At 39.6% G+C, this 20,562-nt stretch overlaps 3 protein-coding genes and 2 long non-coding RNA genes across 19 annotated transcripts; 3 read left to right on the top strand and 2 right to left on the bottom strand.

Annotated features, from left to right (window-relative positions):
- The first annotated feature begins 907 nt into the window (after window positions 1-907).
- Window positions 908-1,654, top strand: LOC123473724. Of its 2 annotated transcripts, XR_006648016.1 has the most exons (4): window positions 908-1,053; window positions 1,159-1,274; window positions 1,350-1,562; window positions 1,642-1,654. It is a non-coding gene; the product is annotated as an uncharacterized LOC123473724 (long non-coding RNA). The 2 variants fall into 2 exon arrangements; XR_006648015.1 differs by having other exon boundaries at window positions 909-1,053; window positions 1,350-1,652.
- A 3,109-nt stretch (window positions 1,655-4,763) lies between these two features.
- On the bottom strand, window positions 4,764-9,252 carry LOC123466328 (peroxidase-like). Its single transcript, XM_045175005.1, has 17 exons — window positions 9,102-9,252; window positions 8,649-9,027; window positions 8,336-8,581; window positions 7,867-8,277; window positions 7,523-7,805; window positions 7,238-7,458; window positions 7,120-7,165; window positions 6,926-7,053; window positions 6,665-6,858; window positions 6,348-6,567; window positions 5,932-6,280; window positions 5,711-5,867; window positions 5,566-5,650; window positions 5,412-5,500; window positions 5,155-5,353; window positions 4,993-5,095; window positions 4,764-4,931 (listed from the first exon to the last, which is right to left on the bottom strand). Exons 1-17 carry the CDS (start codon window positions 9,111-9,113, stop codon window positions 4,862-4,864), a joined length of 3,192 nt encoding a protein of 1,063 aa, XP_045030940.1. The 5' UTR covers window positions 9,114-9,252; the 3' UTR covers window positions 4,764-4,861.
- Window positions 8,885-11,779, top strand: LOC116925663. The gene is made up of 3 exons (XM_032932388.2): window positions 8,885-9,046; window positions 9,107-9,180; window positions 9,892-11,779. The coding sequence occupies exon 3, from the start codon at window positions 10,029-10,031 to the stop codon at window positions 11,262-11,264; it is 1,236 nt and encodes a 411-aa protein (XP_032788279.2). The 5' UTR covers window positions 8,885-9,046; window positions 9,107-9,180; window positions 9,892-10,028; the 3' UTR covers window positions 11,265-11,779.
- Window positions 11,780-12,869: 1,090 nt separating this feature from the next.
- On the top strand, window positions 12,870-18,676 carry LOC116925666. 14 transcript variants are annotated; one of them, XR_006648022.1, is made up of 9 exons: window positions 12,870-14,970; window positions 15,038-15,179; window positions 15,318-15,539; window positions 15,691-15,805; window positions 15,874-16,266; window positions 16,468-16,553; window positions 16,995-17,192; window positions 17,264-17,500; window positions 18,073-18,676. It is a non-coding gene; the product is annotated as an uncharacterized LOC116925666 (long non-coding RNA). The 14 variants fall into 14 exon arrangements; XR_006648030.1 differs by adding an exon at window positions 16,365-16,381 and having other exon boundaries at window positions 12,870-15,179; window positions 16,218-16,266; XR_006648025.1 differs by having other exon boundaries at window positions 12,870-15,179; window positions 15,874-15,957; window positions 16,034-16,266.
- On the bottom strand, window positions 16,336-17,336 carry LOC116925664. Its single transcript, XM_032932389.2, has 2 exons — window positions 17,206-17,336; window positions 16,336-17,114 (listed from the first exon to the last, which is right to left on the bottom strand). Exons 1-2 carry the CDS (start codon window positions 17,221-17,223, stop codon window positions 16,464-16,466), a joined length of 669 nt encoding a protein of 222 aa, XP_032788280.2. The 5' UTR covers window positions 17,224-17,336; the 3' UTR covers window positions 16,336-16,463.
- Window positions 18,677-20,562: the final 1,886 nt, after the last annotated feature.

Raw genomic sequence — 20,562 nt, 5'->3', positions numbered from 1 at the left:
GGGCGAACCGCGGTTTAGCGGCCAAAAATCACCAAACCGTCGGTTCGGTTTAGCCGTTTTTGACTTCGGTGCGGTTCTCGGTTTGGAATTCGTCAAACCGGTGCGAACCGCCGCCATTTTGAAATTTTTTTAAAATTTGGCGGAAATTTCAAATCAACCAATCAAATCGCGTTGAGCGTAAAGTGGTGCCAATGGTTGCCAGGTGGGACCTGAGTTGAACTTCGAACTTTGACTGACTGACACTTAATTGAGTCAGGTCAGGCTGTCAGGCATTGCTGTTATGCTGAATGGGACCAAAGGTCTAAAAGATGGTCTAAATTATCAAACATGGCTAGAGATATGTTAAGCATTCCAGCCACTAGTGCAGGCAGTGAGAAAACATTGTTTTGGAATTGCTAGGATGAGCCTTAATTCCGAGACTGTTGAAGCCCTCATCTGCTTGCGCTCATGGTTTAAAGCCGGTTTGATCAACGAAATTGATTCACGTTCCCACAATCTGACTGAATTCGATATTGAAAACATTGACGAATGATGATTAAGAAAATTGTTGTAATGATGTGGGCAAAAATACAACTGGTTTTTCACATAATTTACGACTTATACTGTTGTGTAAACTGTGTAAAACTTGTTGTGTAAACTGTCTAAAACCGCGGTTCTTACGGGTCACACCGCGGTGTGTTGTTGTTTTTCCTAAAACCGCGGTGTGACCCGTAAGAACCGCGGTGTGACTCAACAAACCGCGGTGCGATCGGTTCCCAAAAATTGATAAACCGAACCGCACCGGTTTGGCCTTTTTAAAAAAAGGAACCGCGTGGTTCGGCCAAAATCGTACCCGATCGTCGCGGGGCCGAGCCCTACCCCCGAAATCTCAGCAGCCGCCGTCGCATTTGAACCGACAATTGTTTTTTTTTTCTCGTTTGTTGACATTTTTGTTTTTAATGGCGGCCTGCTGTCATTTAAAATGAATAAATATATTACTTTTAGAAAAGGGCCGACTGCTCGTGAAGAGAACGATGGAATTTATAGATTCGGCTGGGAAACTTGTCGAGAAAGGTATAATTATATTCTGATATCATCATGTTCATCATGATTTCATATTCATATATTATGTTTTCCTCGTACAAAACGTGTTTTAAATACTCTTTTTTACTTTTTCAGCTTTTTTGCTTTTTTAGATAAACTGACACGAGAGTTTGGTACCTTCTCAAACAGGCATAATTTCAATCTAATTAATTTTATCTGAGATTTTTTAACCAGATTTTTTTACTAACAGGGTTTGTACTTAACTTCAATCTGGATAAAAGTAGATTGAATTCTAATAGATTGAACTCTTTCTATATTTACTGCAGGAGCCCTCACTTTTTGCCGTAGCAAAACTGTTGGCAACTGGTCTTGTAAATCTGGACAGGGTAGAAGTTCTTTGGCGTCCTCTTACAAATCACCTGCTGGAAGTCATCATCCACCCGTTTAACCACATGAGAGAATGGGGAATAGGGGCCATTACTACGTTAGTTAGATAAGCAATTCAATATGAATATTCTACCCCTTTAAAAGAAAACCAGGTAACTATCCGAAACAGTTAGGCTATTTGTGTTTAGGCAGTTGAAGAATAGCGAACTCTATCCGTTATTAATCAGACAGAGATTGCAGACGTTGTTAATATCGCCATGGTATAGGAGTTATATGGTACGCGTACTCGGGAGGGCGAAAGTAGGACAAAAATTGGAATCGTCTATTTTGGCAACTCTGGCCGGGTGTGTAACTAGAGGGCCTACTTTAACGTAGGCTCTTATGGGACTACCCCTTTTGAACTGTTACATTAAGGTGTTTGAATTTTTTTTTTCATTTAGAAAAATTTTTATCGTGCGTAGAATTAATTTTTATGCAAAGTTCATTTTTTGGATTTTAATTTAAAATTGTTTGTATAATTTAAAAAAAATAAAAATGGTCCAAGAATTTCTGAAAGTCTTTAACTTTCCACTTCTGCTAGACAGTTCCACATTATTAATATATAATGCGGAATTTGTTCTTTGGAGCAGTTACGTTTGCGTCTTTACGAGACGCAAACGTAACTGCTCCATGGACGTAGATTGTTTACATTTTGGCTGGTCGATTCGCCATTGTTTGCAGCCCTAATTTAGAATATAATCATAATAATTAAATTGTCGTTGTTTGATTTTAAAACAATTTATTTGAGATGAGCAGTGCAATCACGATGGCAATCACTTTCAAAGAACAAATTCCGCTTTTAATATATAATGTATCATGATATCGCCATTAAATGAGCTGTCTAGTACCAGTTTTGCAGACGTGCGGCAAAAGCAAGTTGATTGTGTGCTCCATTTGCTGCACAGCTCTGGTGACATAATCTCTTTTGGATGGCCCTTGTTTCTTAATATCATAGGAGCTATCAACAATTCTCAAGGGTAACAATGAACATGGCATTCTTTGTCGTTGAGGCTCATTTTTCTTATTTTCCATTGCTTGGATTTCAAATCATGAAGAGAAAATTCACTACGCTCCGCGTTCCAGTGTTTACAGTTGGTGGTAAGGGATTATCTCCCTGTTTTACTATGGAACTGCCTGCCTTCAGCAGTCGAAACGACCGGAAAATTTGGATCACAAACACAAGATCTCAACGTTTCTCTCACAGCAATTGGTCTTATAGTAAGGAAAGCACAGGACGTTTTTAAAAAACTAACACATTTTTCTAATGTAGGTTATTTAATTTATACTTAAAGGTATAATTTCGATTATATTAATTGTATTTTTGGAGTGCCTAGAAGAATAGTCGAAGGTACAGTATCCTGCACAAAAAGGTGAACACCGATTTATTTTGAAAAAGCCATCTGTGGGTAGAAAATATTAATAGTTTAACTTTTTAAGGAAAGGTAGGGCGGTCTTGGCGCAAAATCATCATAAGGGGGGTTGGGTAATGTCAGTCCAGACAATTTTTTTTTGCCCTAGGTATTAAATGTCTGGAAAAAAGTGTAGACTGTATTATCGGTAGACTCCCCTATCCCCCGGCTAAGTAGAACAATTTTTACAATACAAAATAGAGTCTTTCCCCTACTCGTTATTGTCATTAACGGGTGGGGTAATCGGGTAGCATATGGAAACCAAATTATTTTCATTAGTATGCTAACTGTCTTATAGTAAATTGTTGGTGGCTTAGTGGATACGTTTCCGTCGGCGTCCCGGGAGATCATATGTGGTAGAAAAGAAAATGGCGTAGTTGTGCAATTCTTTTTTTCCAACATTGGATCTTTTAACCTTTCCATTCCAAGGTCTACTTTGCAAGGATTGAAAGTATGGCGAGGTAAATGTACTAGCATGAAGCCTTGATGGACTACTTTTACACATAGGTAATAGGACATTTCACAGTCATATTATAATTTATTAAGATGTCAAACCATTCGTGTCAAGTGAGAGAGTTACAAGGTCTTTTGAATCTCAAGTTTCTAACATATTGTTGGACTTGTTTGATTTGTGGGATTTATCCGATTAACATTGTTTGACAAATTTTATTACCACCTTTTGTCTGGGAAAGTTTGGTTTTAGAAAGAAGAGAGGGATTAGCAACTTCTGTCTGAAGCAAAAGTAGCTGTTTGGACAGAGGCTGGAGCAGCAGTTGATGAATGAAAATCTGTTTCTACTTGGTGTGAACCAGAAACTTGGGTGGATACAAATTGACCAACTGACACGACTCTTATCGTCTCAGACTTGGCAGAAACTACTGAATACCCCAGACTCGTTTTGGGCGTTATGATACCTTTGCTTGGTGTGTTTCTGCATAGGAGACGAGGTCGTGTTTGTTTCACAGACATAAGGATACTTTTCTTCCCATAAACTTTGTCCCTTTACGGCATGACTTCAAAGTCAGACTGTGCTGAATCACCCGGGGCTGGGATCGCCTGGGCAATGCCTTTGGTACTAGATTCAATTTACTCTTAAACTTCTCAACCGCTCGTTGTAGGCTAGTTGATCAGGTTGTCCACTTTTGAATTAGGTCATTTTCAAGGGTAATTTTAAATCTGGTTACACAGACAACAGCATTTCAACCGCAAACAGAAGAATGTGCCAACGACATCAGGACATCCTATCTGTTTTTAGTGCTCTGGTATAGTTATTTAATTTCCAATTTTCACGGTTTCAACAAATTTTACATTTTCTTTTACTATCTTAGATTCCTTTGATAATCGGCCGACATGATTTGATTATGTTGGTATCTTCGTTGGCCGACGACTGGAAATTTCTTGTGTGTAGGGTGTGGCGGGTGACATTCTCAATGCTCCTCGATGCTATTTCGCAAAAATATTGCGTAAGTTTTCAAAAGTTAAATATTTGCCTAGCCAGTTTGTCAGGAACTTTTCTTTTCAGTGTCAACATTAACTACGTTAACGCACGCGTGCACAAAACCAACGAACTTGGCGCTCAAAGTCTTCCCACGTCCTCAAGTTTCATTCCCCGCGTCACAGAAAGGGAGCCCATTTGATTTCTGGTAAGTCCAATGCTTAGTTTTACGAAAATTGCATGTTCGTTTGAGCTGTGTATACTTTTAAGAAACATAGGAATGGGTATGGACGTCATGGATGAAGGTTTATATGAGGGATGGCATAGGGCATAGAGGGAAGAGAAATCGGAAGGCGGCGGTAATCGAACACGAAATGGCATCCGGTTTCTAATTTAATGTAGGAGTGGAAAGCCACAGCCTTGATGGCAGGCCACTGTAAAGAGACGTTTACCCTGCGGATACTCCTAAATATTTTTCAAAATTTGCGGCTTGTATTAAATGAATACTAAAAAAGACTACACCCAAAAGGAATTGCGTTATTTCCGTTTTGCAGTTTAGGATGTTCTTTTAAACTTCTTGCCAAGGACGGAGATTGACCCGCGGTATTGAAGATGACTCGCAATCCACGATAGGATTTCTGAAATTAGGATTTACTAATTAGCTAATGAGTGATTTCAACTAATGGCGTCAACACTTACACGGCAGTCTTGGATTTGAAGATTAATGGCTGAATAGAGCGGACATTGCTGTTGTCGCAGACGAGACGAGCAAAGCTAGTTCGCCGGATCTCATTTAATTGTTCTATGAAATAAAGTAAATTGTAATTGGATTGTCAATGAAATGTTAACTCTAAAAAATACCTTCAGTAAATGAACCAGACTGGCCAGCAAGATCGTAGAAGTAGCGATCACCACGTTTTAGCCTTAAAAACTGTTCACCAATCAGACACTGAAACGTGGGACCTACCACAGCTCCCTTAGCTAATCGTTCAGAAATGCTTCCGATAAACAGATCGATATCATCCACCGACTCGTACAACCTCTCGAAACGGTCAACGATCTGTAAAATTCAGTAAAATGACCTTGGGTGCGTTTTAATCAACTTTTTATGAACAAACCGAGGAGGGAATTAGATCACAAAGATCGTTAAAATTATTCGCAGCGCTTAGTTCACACATGGATCGATATGCATTGTAACCAGGTATACCTGAACAAAGTGACCAAATCCTTTTTACAAAATTGATTATATTATTTTGTAAAACGGACATGTACCGTGATCGCGACCGCGTTGAATGTTTAACGAAACCAAATCTAAACCGAAGCCCTTGCCTTCCTCTTCAAATAAATGATTAGTAAGCTGTGTATGAAAAACAATGTTAATAATCGTAGTAAAGACACGTTTTCACAATGAATATACCTCTTTGCTGAAATAATGTTCAGGTTTTTGACCGGGTTGGGTAGCCAATCCGATAAGAAACTTGTCGAGATTTCCGGGCGTGTAAATCTCTTGCGTTTTGAAAAAATGTTGACGTAATAAAATGTCTCTTTCCTTTGTTCCCCTTGCGTTCGTTAAACTATATTCAGGAAATCACACCTGTTAAACAATTCACATTTATATTTGAATGTGTGAGAACTTACTGGTGCCTTCCTTGAATTAGAGTGTGGCCGAATCGGAAAGCAGCTCCAGCAAATTCGTTAAAAATTGTGGGATTCAAATTGGAATCGTAATCTTGGCTAAAGCCTCGCTGTAATGGCAATAAACCGAGCTGTTGCATTTTCTCCCTTCCGATAATAATAGGAACCCATTCGTTATAGGTAATGTGCTGCATTTGCGCAGTCAATATCCGCTTGGCTTCCTGATAAAGACGCTCATCATCCCAGTGCGAATTGAGACGGGCGAGTTCTTCAGCTAGACGATTGTGTTCCCGTAAAAAGACGATGTGCGTGACAGCTAAATTGGGATGTTCGTTAACACGAGGCGAGTCACCTTTTTGAAATTTAAAAAAAAATTATTATTATAGTTCTGGAACATGTTTCTTTAACAGGCAAGTTACCTGCTTTGAAGCATTTGACGTCGCTTGGTGGATCAATTCCTGAAACTCGTTTGGATAACGCACAGGACATTTTGGACTCGTCATCGGCTGGGAGTAAATCCAAATCACTTCGGCGAGTCACTTTTAATTTGCCTTCTTGAAACGTACGCAGTTCGTTGGCTAATTTATCATCAGATCCGTAGACATTCGATTGATCCAAATAGTGGGTGAACTGGTTCATCTACGAAATCAATCGATTAATAAGGCGAACCGTTGTGGTGTACTATGCGATAATGAAAAAAAGGTAGGGGGGGGGGGGAAGAGTTTTAGGTCCTTACCTGCTCGGCACAACCTAAGCTGCAATCGGGTCTCCGTCCTGGAGCTGAACGGACCAAGGGCATGCAACGCTGTCCAAACCTGGAGAAAAAAGTATCGCCTCGCGGGATCTCAATGGGAAAACACTCGGGGTGGACGAGATTCTTGTCAATGAATCCTCCGTTTGGCATGCAACATGGGATTGTACTGGAATTAGCTATTTGTAAATGTGAAAAGAAAGCAGAATTAAGTTTTGAAAGTCAAAACACAATTGTGAATCGTACCCATTCTGAACTCAGGAGTTCTCGTAAAGTCGTGATCAAGGAATTGACCATATTGCATAACCCATGTCGTGTCCGTCTCGCTGGGGGCGTCCACGTCGCGAGTGACGGTGGTAGAAATCAAACGTGCACTGAAAATTCATGCATAGCACACAACATATTAATAGAGTTGAGAGTTATGGAAAACTTGTGATTACCTGGGAAGTTCACGACCACTTTTGGCACGTCGAGGCACACGGACACCTAATGAAAATTTGATTAAAATCTGCGCATTATTGTTACCAACTCTTGGATGTTTTTCTTTAAAAAAGGTACCATCAGCATAAGCAGAGGGAGCAAGACGCTGGAATGGTGTGAGCGACCTGCCCCAGGATGAATGCTGGATATTATTGCACGACCCTTCCAGCGTTCGGTAACGAGAGTCGATTGTTGTTTGATTACAAACGGAATCCGTGGGGCACATCTCAGATAAAATTGTGTCCTTCAAATTAAATTGGTTCAATGCCAGCGCAACATTCTCAGGTTTAATATTAAATCTAATTAATAAAAATATTTAATAACTTATTTGTTTGCCGTTTTAGGGATTGGACGAGTAAAAACCTTTTGACAATTTCACTGGCTGTATAAGCTCCGATGATTGCCTCTCGGCTGATTTTTTCAGCTTCTGCAGTTGTTGCAAAAACAAGTGCGTGAATAGCACGAGACGAACCAGGTAAAACTAGAATGTTATTTTGAGTGAGTCGTTTTTCAATCTCGCCCATTGAACTCATTTGTAATCGACTCGCCTCGGCTGCTTGGTTCATCGATGGCGTGTTAATGTTGTAATTGAAACCATATTTTTTACCAATTCTACCGAATTTTGTTCGCAGAGGCGGCCCGTAACCTTTGAAAATTAGGTATTAAAAAATTCAAATGTTTTTAGTTGAATTTGATTATGTCCATACTATTTGTAGGAAGATCTGGACAGCAAGCTCCTGGATTTCCATCTGATAGTTTACACGCTGTTCCCGGAATAGTTAGAATCTGATCGTACCAAACAGCACAGTCTTTGATTGGACGGCATTCTGACGGTAAATCGTCAATTTTGGGACAAGTGGCTATGGAATCGTTAAAATTCCTGTAAGGAACAAAGCCACACATGCCGCTGTTGATGGGTGTCCGGGGAGTCGATAAAGGAGCTTTCTTCAAATAGCAAAATCCTTCGTGAAGACGGAAATGATTACACTCGGGGTTAGCGACGCAGAGGCCGCCACATAGTTCTCCAGTGCTCGCTATTTTCCCGATATCATGGCCGAAAAAATCGCAATTCAAAAGCCACTTGACTCCATCCCCACCGGGGTTCCAATGGTCTCGATCTGACAAAAGGTCAGTTGTTAACACAAGGAAAAGGAATTCATGTTTTTGGTGTCTTACCAGGATCGAATTTCCAGGGAATATAACCGCAAACTCCCCCGTTGGTTGGTGTGCGAACAGTTGTTATTGGTGCCGCTTTCATGTAACAAAATCCGTCAAAGTAGCGAAAGTGGGTACATGGGCGCATAGCGATGCAAATGTTACTGCAGTCTTCTCCGGAACTCGCGATTTTATGAATGTCATTGCCGTTAAAATCGCAATTTATTTGCCATTTGACGTCACGGGCGCCAATTCTCCAGTCGTTTCCTGTGGACATTACAGGTATTCATAACAATAATGTCATTTGGAATTCATTACTATTTTCACTCATTACCAACATTTGATCTCCAGGGAAGAAACCCACATACTCCACCACTATGCGGTGTACGGGAAACCCCGATGGATGGATTCTTTAAGTAACAGAATCCATCGTCGGAATAATGAAAATGGGAGCACCTTGTATTTGCAATGCAATGTCCACCGCATTGTTCTCCCGTACTCGCCAATCGTCGAATATCATTACCAAAAAAATCGCAGTTAAATTGCCATTTGACTCCACCTTCTCCAGTGTTCCAGTCTTCCGCATCTTGTTCAATCGATTGAATTTGCGAGTTATTCTCAGCGTTTACATGAACGCTCCAAATTTGTATTTGCATGTCATTCTCAACGTTTGCATGAACGCTCCAAATTAAAACATACAAAATCCAGGTGGCCTGAAATAGGATTCATCCCGTAATTTTAAAATTTTGTCTGTAATTTAAAATAAGAATTAAACTTAAATTCTTACTTTAGTTTTCATGGCGCTGGAGTTGTTGATCGTCAACCGGAGACGACAAGAAGATGGTCACGCTTTTACTGCAGTGCAGGTAATGCTTTGAAAAGTATTTTCGGGGCTTCATATAGTTTCATACGTGAAGGTTCGCCTTTTTCAAGGCCATGACCAGTAGTAGTCTCGGAACAGTAGAAAACAAACAGTTTAAAATTGGAAAGTAAAGTAGAGGTTATTTTTTTATGGGAAGGTCAAGTTTTTAGGGGCTCGTTGTCCTGATCTCAAGCCCGGCGACAATAAGAAGAGTGAAAGGTATTTACGGCCTGAGTTCAATGATTTCTGCAACCTTTATCAACATTTTCCTTTGGTGTTATCGGTTAGAAATCTATTTCGTTTAAAGAAGAAATTTACGGAAAATCAGGCCAAATTGACGTTATTGGAAGCTAGTTGATGCCATCAGATGTCGGGTTGGAAATCCGACTTTGAAATCAAATTTTACATTATCACCATGAAGAATTTAGAATTGTTTTGATTGAATTATATTGGAAAAATGATTGTCAATCTAGTTAACCTAATATCAATTTAATAACAAATGAACTTAACTAAGTTAATCATCGAAACTCGAAGAACTTCTAGTTGCAACTCCGCAGTCGATACCTCAAGGCTACTTAAGCTCTGGAATTTCCCTTCATCAAACTTTGTTATTGCATATTAATTCAGCAAATTCACCGAAGCCTTTCTCTACTCGATTGAAGAATGTTCTCTTTCACGGGCATGTTTTTTCTCGTCCCGGCTTTCACATTTGTAGGATTTGTGGGAATCATTATTGGTTTCTGCATCATTATCCACCAGGACCCGGCGCGTCGTTCCGACGGTAGACTGCGACTACGGGGATTGTCACGAGGTCCGTCTCGTCGACCCCAAGTTGAATCCACTAGATTTCGGATGGATGATCACACGAAGTATATGATGAACGCTTTAAGGGAAAACGGAATGGAACATGAAACTGCCCCTCGTCTTGTTGCCCGCCTGCAATGGTGGAACCAACTGAACCATTTCCTAGATATGTTGCATAACACTGAGGAGTCGATTCAAAATGTAACCACCGGAATTACAGTGCTGATGAATTACCACGAACTCCATCAGGAGGAAGTAGAAGAAGATTTTGTCAACCTTGTCTTCTCACGAGTTCTACAAGATGGTAATCTTTCGCACTTGTACGCTAAATTATTTAAGCGACTGAGGAAGGGCAACGACAAAGATTGGACCCAGAACATTGTCCGCCGTCTGTTCCAGCTGTGCGTCGATGAATTCAATACTCCATATCCTGATGGCGAGGAACGTGCCCTGGTGAAATGCAGAAGAGCAAACAACGTCAAACTTATGGCCTCCATGTTCAAGAGGGAAATGCCTGGAGTACCGGACGATTGGATCACCGACTGTGCAGACAGTTTAATCCATCGTGTCGACCAAGATGTCAATGAACAAACAGTCCAAGAGCTTCATCTCTTTGTCAAGACGCTATTACTACCCGAACCAGGTGAAAACTGTGACCCGATTCATCCGACCCGGCAAAGGCAACTGTTGGCTTGCTTCGATGCCATAGAACGCGCTGCTTCTCCACGCAAAATCCAGCCACCATCTGCGATTGAGAAATTCCACGATAAGAGCGATGCAAAAGACGAGGATGTTGCAACGGATGGATGTGAAGGCGACTCAGAGTCGAACTCAAAATCCGACACTGAAAACCCACATTCATCTACATCACTCTCTGACTCCGGATCAGAATGCGAGCATTGCTCGGATGGATACGAGGACGAAGTGGACACTGATACGGATAGGAATGATACGGAAGGGTACAAGAGATGTGATTCGGGTATGAAACCAGAGATAGAGAAGAAAACCGTCAAGCCTACAGGATTAATCGAAGGCATTATAATTTGGATAAAAAATGCCATGAATGAAAAAGCGATGGCTAAAAAGAAGTTCGAAGATGAGGAGAAAGCCCGTATGGACCAAATTCAAGCGGAAATAGATGAGATGACCGCAAGGAAGCTCGCAGAGGATGAAATAATTATGCAAGAATTTCGAGCTGACATGCGAAGGAAAACTGCGGCTGCTGCGGAAAGACGAATTCTCAAGAACAGAATCCGATACCCTGTTTTCGTGCGAAGAAATTAACAACTAAACGCGACCAAATGACATACGGAAATGAAACCAAATGACTTACTGAACTCTTTATAAAGTAATAAATCAACGAACTGGTAATTATGAATTTGTAAAAACAACCACGAAAGAGTTGCTATTCTTGAAATTCCATTTAGTGGCTCGATTCTCAGTCCTGATCAACTTTGCAGCTGTCTTTTTAAGCAGTTCGCAAGAGATGTCGTTTCTGGGAATTCCATTGAATGGCTCGATTTCAAGTCTACGCAGCTCATCAGGTTGTTTTTTTCCAAAGGATTTCTTGCCAGTTTTGCGATGTATTACTTTATGAAGAGTTTCAGTAAGTCATTTGGATCGTCATTCCGGATTGTCATTTGTTTCGTCATTTTGGATTTTCATTTGGATCGTCGCATTAATTTGTTTTATCTTCTTTCGGTTTTACATTAGTAAATTGCTGTAAAAGTAAATTACACAACAATAATTGCCTATAAAAATCTTGTTTGTTTTATTATTATAAGTTAAGTTTCAAAACTTTTCTGCGTTTAATAACTCAAAATAAAAACGTTTTTTAAAGAATAGATAAACAATTGGAAAATGGATTTTAAAATGTGGCCATAACATCGACACGTGTACGTCCTCGCGCATGCACGCAACCGATTAATCACTGACGGCCAAGTCCTTTTGATGGCAGAATGCCCAATTTTCCAGATCAAACAATTTCGTAAGGTCTGTGAAACATTCCGCCTTTATTCTTTACGTTCTAACGCTTTAATGGTCAAGTATTTTAACAGACCATTTTTTACAGGAGCTGCAATGCCTGTCGTATAACCCTCTTTCTTAAAGAAGGGCAAAAGAGGTTTGACAAAGGAAAAAGAGCCTTGCCCGTCTAAAAAAATCCGAGTCGCACTAGATGTCTAATGTTTTGGAACCCTGAAACGAGAGACCTTGGCCAGCCACAATAACTTTCAAGGTAGATGATGTGGCGCTTGTTTTCATTTCGGGAAAGGACTTTCTGCTGGAAGAAGTCAAATTCAAGCCGGTTCAACATTTCCTACCAATGTGCAGACTATTAATAGACGCTTCGTTATGCAAGGTCGGTTCAAAAACTCGTTTTTAATGCCTTGGAGTATGTTGTTGACATGTCACATAAGCGTTTCCTGAATAACGCCGATATAAAGCATGCCATTCGACTATTTTCCCTCATTCTTTAGGTGTCGATAACGACTAGCAACAACGCTGAATAATACAGCACTTTGGAAAATTTTCCACCGAAGAATTTTAACTATTGAAAAATGGCAAGTCCTTTTGTTATCCTGCTCTGTTTTGTCGTCTCATCAGCGCATTGCCGTAAGTTGGAGCGTTTCAATAAAGCAGTGCATCGTGTTTTCGCTAAATTTGATTATTATATTTTAACCTCTAGGAAACATGGACGGGCAAGCTGGCCAAGGTGCTGTGGGGAACTTGAGGTCTTTACTAGGACCTGCAGATACTTACAAATTGGAAACGTATGGGCCAGAGGAAAGGAGGGATCCCAGCGAATTTTTGGTCATGTGTTCCCTTTTCAGACAGTACATCTACATCCCTCCAGGACCGAAACCCACGTTTCGTTTTGTGCACCATTGAATTCGTGTCGGTGCACAATTGTCTCTCCTTAAATCGTTCTCTAATGACAAAATGATGTGCTTGTATCATAACGTAGAACCCGTCTATATTTTAGCAGCTACAACAACAAAATCGTAATTAAAGATCGAGAGGAGACGCAACCTGGTCATAGTTCCAACATTGTTTAGGATTTTTTCTTTCTTTTTTTCCCGATTTTTGTTTGACTACGCCCGTTTATCACAAGACTTGTCTGTACTGCATTACTGTCATTCCATATTCATGTTTTCGTGTTAGCTAGCATAATTAAAATCACATGTTAATAGTTGGTGAATTTATTGGCGAAAGCCATAGAAAATCTCAAATCAATTCCAGAACGAGTATAGCCGACCTGCACTTATGATGTCTGATGTAGTCGGCATTTTTAGGGTAGCCTACTGTTGCACATGCTACATATCATACACAATTAATAATTGCTTGCACTTTGGGTCAGACGTGTGATCAAGCACGACTTCTAACCCATCCACAGATGGCTCCTGTCAATCTATTTAAAGAGGTTGGAAGCTTAGCTTTTTTCATGTAGCAGACGCCATTGTAATATGTGAAATGGTTGCATTGAGGATTGGCGATGCAGACGCCGCCGCATTGCTCTCCGGTGCTCGGCTTTTGTGCGATGTCGTTACCCTCCCAGTCACAGTTCCACATCCAAATAACTTGGCCGTTGTTTCCGTAATTGTACACCTGACGAGGCTGTGAATCATCGGCAGAAATGCAAGCGATACTTGTCAACAGCAGCAGAAAGAACAAGCAAACTGGAGATGTCAGAGTCATTGTTGCAAAAAGGGTGTGTTTTTCGCTTTCTGTTTAGTGCAAAAGAAGATTTAAAAAATACAGTGACGTTAGACATGTTTGAACAGGACGAAGGAAAACTTACAACAAAATGGAGAGTCTGATGTCACTCAACGAAAAAGGTACGACGTTTGGTGTCAAAGGAGTTGTTTCAGTCGACTGTGCCTTATTCAGGAAAAACCTTTCCCTTTTTATACTAGGATACTTGTATTGAACAAGTTTGCATTCATTTCTACGAAATGTAGCCTCTATCAAAAGGTCAACGTACCATGAAGAGGACACAGAAGTGGTTTTGGGAGGTGTAGTTTAGGATACGAATGTTATATTCAGGAGAAAAGAGGGTGTCCAGTTATATCGGACAGTCGATTATTCTTCTTTGTGCTTGCTTAACGTTTTCTAGACTATTTCTAATCACGTATGCATAACTTTCGATATGATACGACTAGAACAACTTGTTGCAAGACTGGCCGATGTGTCCGGATTGACCTTTCGGTCATTGCCCTCATTTCCTCCCCCTTGAGTTTGCAACTTTTCGTGTTGTGAGTTCATTTCTTCCACCCCATCTTCGAGGTGCATTGACATGTCATTTACCACGCCCAAAATTGTGTTTTTTTTTTTTTTTTTTTCAACGGGTTATCACCGTTTCGGCTTAATTGGCTACTGACATGACAAGTGACAGCTTTATCAGAGTCATAGAAACTTGGTACAGCCACGCTTATGGGTAGAGTTCCCGTCTTCCCGAGTCTGACCATTGTTATAAGCGCCGTGGCGGGTGTGTTGGTAAATTTTCAAAACTTGGGAAACTTCTTCTTAGTATAAGTTACAATGTTTACTTGCTATTTCTATATATTTAAACTAGTTTATCTCTCTAATGGCTCCTGATTACATTTTCCGTTATGTATAACGGAAGAACAACTCAACAGATGGCAGTCAAAATAATGGTCAAATCGATATTTTAGCGCTTTTCGATTTCGATAGTAGCTTCACTTTTGGAAAAGAAAAAATTCGACAGGGGGGTGTTTCCCCTGCAGTGGCTGTACCAGGTTTCTAAAACTCTGGCTTTATATTGCAAAATGGACAAATGTTTTGCGTTATACATAGTCATCTAGCCAGTTACCTATCAGGAACGATAAAAGTGTTTTCAAACAGCACATCTTCACAAATTCCAGTGTAGCAAAAGCTTAAATTGTTTGCGATTTATTTGCATATCAGTAGGCCTGCACCAAATTCGTCAGGGAATAATTCATGATTCAAATCATCTGAAATTTTTTTCAACGTAAAAATAAAAACAATTTCCGGCAACGGCGCATTAAAAGTTCGACGCTAGATGACGTTATTCGCAGGTCTCATTGATTCCGACTGCCTTTGATGGAACACCATGCTGGCGAAGAGTAAATGAACCATGCTGATCCCTTCTCACGTTCAAGTTCAAGTTCAAGTTCAACGAGGTTCAAGTTCAACCAGGTTTAACTGAAGAATTCAAAAGTATGAGTGCTCTTTTATTTCCAATTTCTTGTTAAGATTTTATCCATTTACCACGACATCAAATTTCTATGTTTAATGATGAATCTTGTTAACATATCCTCATTATAATGACATTTGTTGAACCTGTCTTTCCCTTAGAAGCATATTTCATATCCTATCATGATGCAGTCTCCACACCACAAGGGAGAGGGACATCAGATTTCACAACCAGTTTTCCAAAAGCCGAGTCAATGATGGAATCCTTATGATGGAAGTATGAGGTTGTTGTAATATTAAACATGGTGGCTGTTGATGTTTAACAGGACCCTGGACCCAACATGTTGGCTATGCTGAGCATTTCTGGCATTGGTTCATTGAAAAGTAGGAAATGATCTTTTTTTTCTGTCATTATTCTGCTTTGGTATAGTCCTAGGGTGGAAATCCTTGGCACCTGGATGATTAGAAACTGATTGTCAGGTTACTGTCATTCTGAGATTACATAAATAATAGGTTTAATTCATTGTGATGACAGAAGCCCATCCAAATTACAGCTAACACTCATGGGATTATATTCAGACAAAACAATTTTTGGAGAAGGTTTCGATAACAAGAGTAAAGGAAAGGATTCAACTTGGAAACAGTTGCAGGTAACAGTCTCAGAACTATTATCTGAACAAGATATTGTTTGCTAGATAATTTGAATCTTCCAAAATAGAGTTTATAAGATGAATCCTTGTGACTGTAATTCTCCTGAAATATTTGTAGTCCATTTGATCAGAAAAGGAAAATTAGTATGTGGGTATGCTTAGCATATGGAACTTAGCCTACCTTCACACGTGCACGTGCTATTAACTCCCAGGATTGTGAAAAATTAGACAGGTTGTGCCATCACCGTCAAAAGGTTGCCTTAGAAAATCCATGGGTTAAATAAACAACGTGTGTCGATTTAAAACCCAATAAAACGACTTTTCCGTTGTTACTGAGTGAAACAAGATTTTTATAACATAAAAAAAAAAACATGTGGTTGGAATAGTTAAATTTTGATGTGCTTCTCTACAGTAAAGCACAGCGCTGACAACTTAACAACCGTCCATCATCGGCCTCTTTCGTGAGTAAATTTCTTTTTAGCAAATATTTTAGATCTCGCTTTCTCTACTCCATTAACAAATGTGATCGGTTTCGTTGAATTGTTTATTCTTATTTCAGCCATTTACAATTGCTCGGTATGTCCGAATAGCCCTGCCACTCGTTGAATGATAACGTTATAAATGCGATTTTGTTTGACTTAAAAATTTTGAAACTTATTTAGACCATCCTGGAAAAAATCCTGAAATTTGGGAAATTCAAATTCGCCATTATTCGCAAACTCTGCACTACCACCAATATTGGTTCCAGGTACTTTTTTAAAATTAGTGTGTCCCGGTCTTCGATAATTTTCTGGCACTTTTTTGAAATCTTTATAGTAAAGTTGAGGGTACTGTGTGGTTGATTCAGGGCTATAGGGGACATCATCGTGGATGGCTGGGAAAAAGGTGATTGTGGGTAGGCTGGGGTTGAGAGAAATGGCGGCGTATAAGCAGCGTGAGTAGGTGGTTCGGTATAATACACTAGAGGATAAATGAAGGATGACGGGTCGTAACTTGGAGTATGTAGAGACGAGTAAGGTTTTTGTGGCTGAGAATTGTACGGATTGTAGGCTGCGACAGATTCGTATTGTTGTTTTGGCCATTCGAAAGCTGATGGCAATTGAAGATTATTGTGCTTGTCTGGTGCATGATATCCGTCGTCATGCCCGTTATAATGATGTCTTTCACGTGCTTTTATTTTATTTCGCAGGTCGCTCAGTTTGCCGTGATTTTCTATGTCGGTCTGTTGGCTGCTTTTCAACCGTAAGGGGCTGCCTATAAGCCCGGTGACTGCTATTGCCAAAAGAGCCAGAAAGACTAGAAACAGATGCTTTGGAATTTAAATTGAAAACAGGTTATCATTCAGATATTGTTGTTCTATGATTTAAATAAAAGAAGAAACAAACTGGTACGTAACTTACGTTGGAAATAAGTTTCATGTCGACAAGTAGTAATATTTCTGTGTTCTTTTAATACTAGGCTTTCCTTACTGGAGCTGTGATAGTGTTAAGCTCAAGAAATTGACTGATGCACAAACCAGGATACTGGGAAGAATTTATACCTAGTTGGAAAAGGTTACGCCCTCTGCAGAAGAAACCGAGAGAGTTGGGCGATATTCAAAGTTTCTCCATTGCTCTGGCTTTTCCATGTGAGATTGTACGCGGTTGTGGGCCTGCTGCAAGCTATTGATTCTTCGACCGCTTCAGCTTTCCTCAGGTGCAGAACTTTGAATTTGCCTTACATTTTTCACGTTGATCGGTTAACATATTGGCGAAAAGGAGCCGCAAAAGTTCAAAAATTCACAATAGTAAACCAGAATTTGTTTAAGAGTCCAAGTAGAACACGTATTCGGCATGCCCCCAAGCTTAAAACCACTGATGAGAAAGTAGAATTCTCTGCGCCAGCCAACGTGCATAGCTTTCTATAGTTAAATTTTCGGTGCATCTGTGCAAGGCTTCGTTCGAGCCACGAAAAAAACTGCATTTTGTCGCTTGTCTGCCTAAATGATTTTTTTTTAAGGATTAGTTACTGATTAGAAGGTAAACCATGCTTATTACACGGCCGTAGTCCGCTTCACAGAAGGAAGCAGAGCTCAGCATTATTTTCTGTGCCGAAGGTTTAAACTTTAGGGTTTAGCTGTGTTAAATGTTTTATTAAATTTCTTCTAGTTTCCCCCCAAGTACATAACTTTTTGTTTAAAAGCGGAAAATTTTTGCAGTATTTTTATTACAGCTCCACTATAGTGAGCCATATATACTGTATAACGATGGTAATTTTATTTTATGCAGGTTAGACAATTTAAGCATGCACTGCGAATTTTATTTGAGTCCAATGGAGTCCAACGACGGCATTTTATTCCCTCGGATTGTCTTTCCGGATGAGCAAGACTTATTTATCGGTAGCTGTCGGAAATCTTTGGTCATACACTTCTGTGAAGTAGACCAAAAAAAATTCCTGAACTAAGTTCATGAAAAATCACGATTTTGGCCAAATCCAACTTTTGGCTAAAAACACATCGTTCCAACCCCAAATTTGATAAGGATCACAAAAATCTTACTCGTTATGTTATGGGATCACTAATTCCGGAAATATTGGATACTTCCGGTTACTTCCTGGATATTTTCTTGACAATTTGCTAAAAGTAAAAAATTAGCTGTATTATTCTAACAATTTCAAATGTTTTCTTGTATGCATTAGGGTGTTGCAGCTTTTATTCCGTGTTTTTCTTGCTATCAACATTACAGGCTGGCCCTACGAGCAACGACAGTTTTAGCTACAAATGTTTAGCACCTCGTCTTGCAACTAGTAGTTTCCCGATAGGGATTCTATCAAAACTCGCATTTCCCAACCCCCTGATACAGGCACCCCTACCCTTCTACAACGACCCGTGGATCGACCGACACTTTTTCTGAGACTTTACCCCAGAGATGGCGCTGATGGCGCGGCGATTTCAGGGGTGTCTACACTAATCTTTCGTTCGTTTTTTTATTTTAGATGCTGTGCCGCTGAGATTGGTCTCCTTTTGTAGAGGAAATAACGCAGCAACTCCCGGTCAAGTCCCCGTTTTTATCGGCTGAATGTGCGGAGCAGTTAAGTCGGCCCATTCGAGTCGATTTCAGGGTCTCGTACGTATCTTTTATACGTTTTCTTATTTTAGATGCTGTGGCGCAAAACTTGACGTCATGTTGTAGAGGAGATAACGCGGAGATTAACGAAGGGGTCGTGTCAATTATCGGCTCAACGATAAAGGAACGCGGAGAAATCTAAGAGCGACTCGAAGTTTAGGGAGATTTTTTTTCAGAGAGATGGCGCGTCGGTCATGAAGATAGGGAAAAATCAGGCCGCGAAGTTGTTTTCAAGGCGGGGCTTTGTACGTCGCCTGGCAACGGACAGGTGTTTAATTCTAGAAAACAGCTAAATTTTAATGTTTAACGGTATTGTTTACATTATGTGTAAGGAAAAATGAGCTGCGTTGTAAAAGGGTGTCATCATACCCAGGGCCTAAGACAATGAAAATTGTAAACAATACCGTTAAACATTAAAAATTAGCTGTTTTCTAGAATTAAATACCCTTAATTTAATATAAAATGTAGCTAGTTCATTTACCTTTAACACAAAATTATTGCTAGTATCCTTTGGTAAATTGGGAAGGTTTCACAAATTTTTTTTTGCGATCCCCTTTTTTCCCTATAAGGATTCCTCAGAGGAAAAACGGACTCGTAACAAACATGGCAAAATCCGCAAGAGTGCGTTCACAAATAGGGAGGGGGGTACGCGTCAATCACTTGCTCTATATGAATTTTACATTACTTTTGAACAGGTCCCACTGAAGTGGGAAGGCTATACCCTTCCAACTTTTTCATTTTTGGCCAAATTTCAAATTTTGCTTAAAATATATGATTTCGATTCAGAATGGCATGAAAATCACGCAAATCAGGTTTATTTTTCTATTGGTCTTATAGTTTTTTATTTAAACGTTAAGAACCATAAACTAAGTTGGGGCCCTAACAGCACTGTTTTCGTTAATTTTTAAAACGGCTAATTTAACGAGAAAACCAATGACTAAATCGAAATCAGCGTGCAATTTTGATTATGCCGTGTGATTTTTGGATAATTTCAAGAGATGTCGTTTTTGGCCGATTTTGACAAAAGTGGGAAGGCTATACCCTTCCCACTTTTTCATTTTTGGCCAAATTTCAAATTTTGCTTAAAATACATGAATTGTATTCAGAATTGAATGAAAATCACGAAAATCAGGTTCATTTTTCTATTGGTTTTATAGTTTTTGATTTAAACGTTAAAAAGCCTAAATTAAGTTGTTGCGCTAACAGCACTGTTTTCGTTAATTTTTGAAACGGCTGGTATAATGAGAAAACCAATCACTAAATCGAAATCAGCGTTTAATTTCGATTATGCAGTGTGATTTTTGGATAATTTCAAGAGATGTCGTTTTTGGCCGATTTTGACAAAAGTGGGAAGGCTATACCCTTCCCACTTTTTCATTTTTGGCCAAATTTCAAATTTTGCTTAAAATACATGAATTCGATTCAGAATTGAATGAAAATCACGAAAATCAGGTTCATTTTTCTATTGGTTTTATAGTTTTTGATTTAAACGTTAAAAAGCCTAAATTAAGTTGTTGCGCTAACAGCACTGTTTTCGTTAATTTTTGAAACGGCTGGTATAATGAGAAAACCAATCACTAAATCGAAATCAGCGTTTAATTTCGATTATGCCGTGTGATTTTTGGATAATTTCAAGAGATGTCGTTTTTGGCC

This window comes from Daphnia magna, linkage group LG6 (assembly GCF_020631705.1).
Source record: "Daphnia magna isolate NIES linkage group LG6, ASM2063170v1.1, whole genome shotgun sequence".
In the NCBI taxonomy this organism is placed as follows: Eukaryota; Metazoa; Arthropoda; class Branchiopoda; order Diplostraca; family Daphniidae; genus Daphnia; species Daphnia magna.
This window is presented reverse-complemented; position numbering and strand designations above follow the sequence as displayed.

Excerpts from the sequence above, each read along its gene's own strand:
- LOC123466328 (XM_045175005.1), bottom strand. Across the intron at positions 8,278-8,335 it reads TCCCTGGAAATTCGATCCTG|ATCGAGACCATTGGAACCCC; the intron begins GTAAGACACCAA and ends ACCTTTTGTCAG. Across the intron at positions 4,932-4,992 it reads TTCAAATCCAAGACTGCCGT|AAATCCTATCGTGGATTGCG; the intron begins GTAAGTGTTGAC and ends TCCTAATTTCAG.
- LOC116925663 (XM_032932388.2), top strand. The coding sequence starts at position 10,029 with ATGGATGATCACACGAAGTATATGATGAACGCTTTAAGGGAAAACGGA.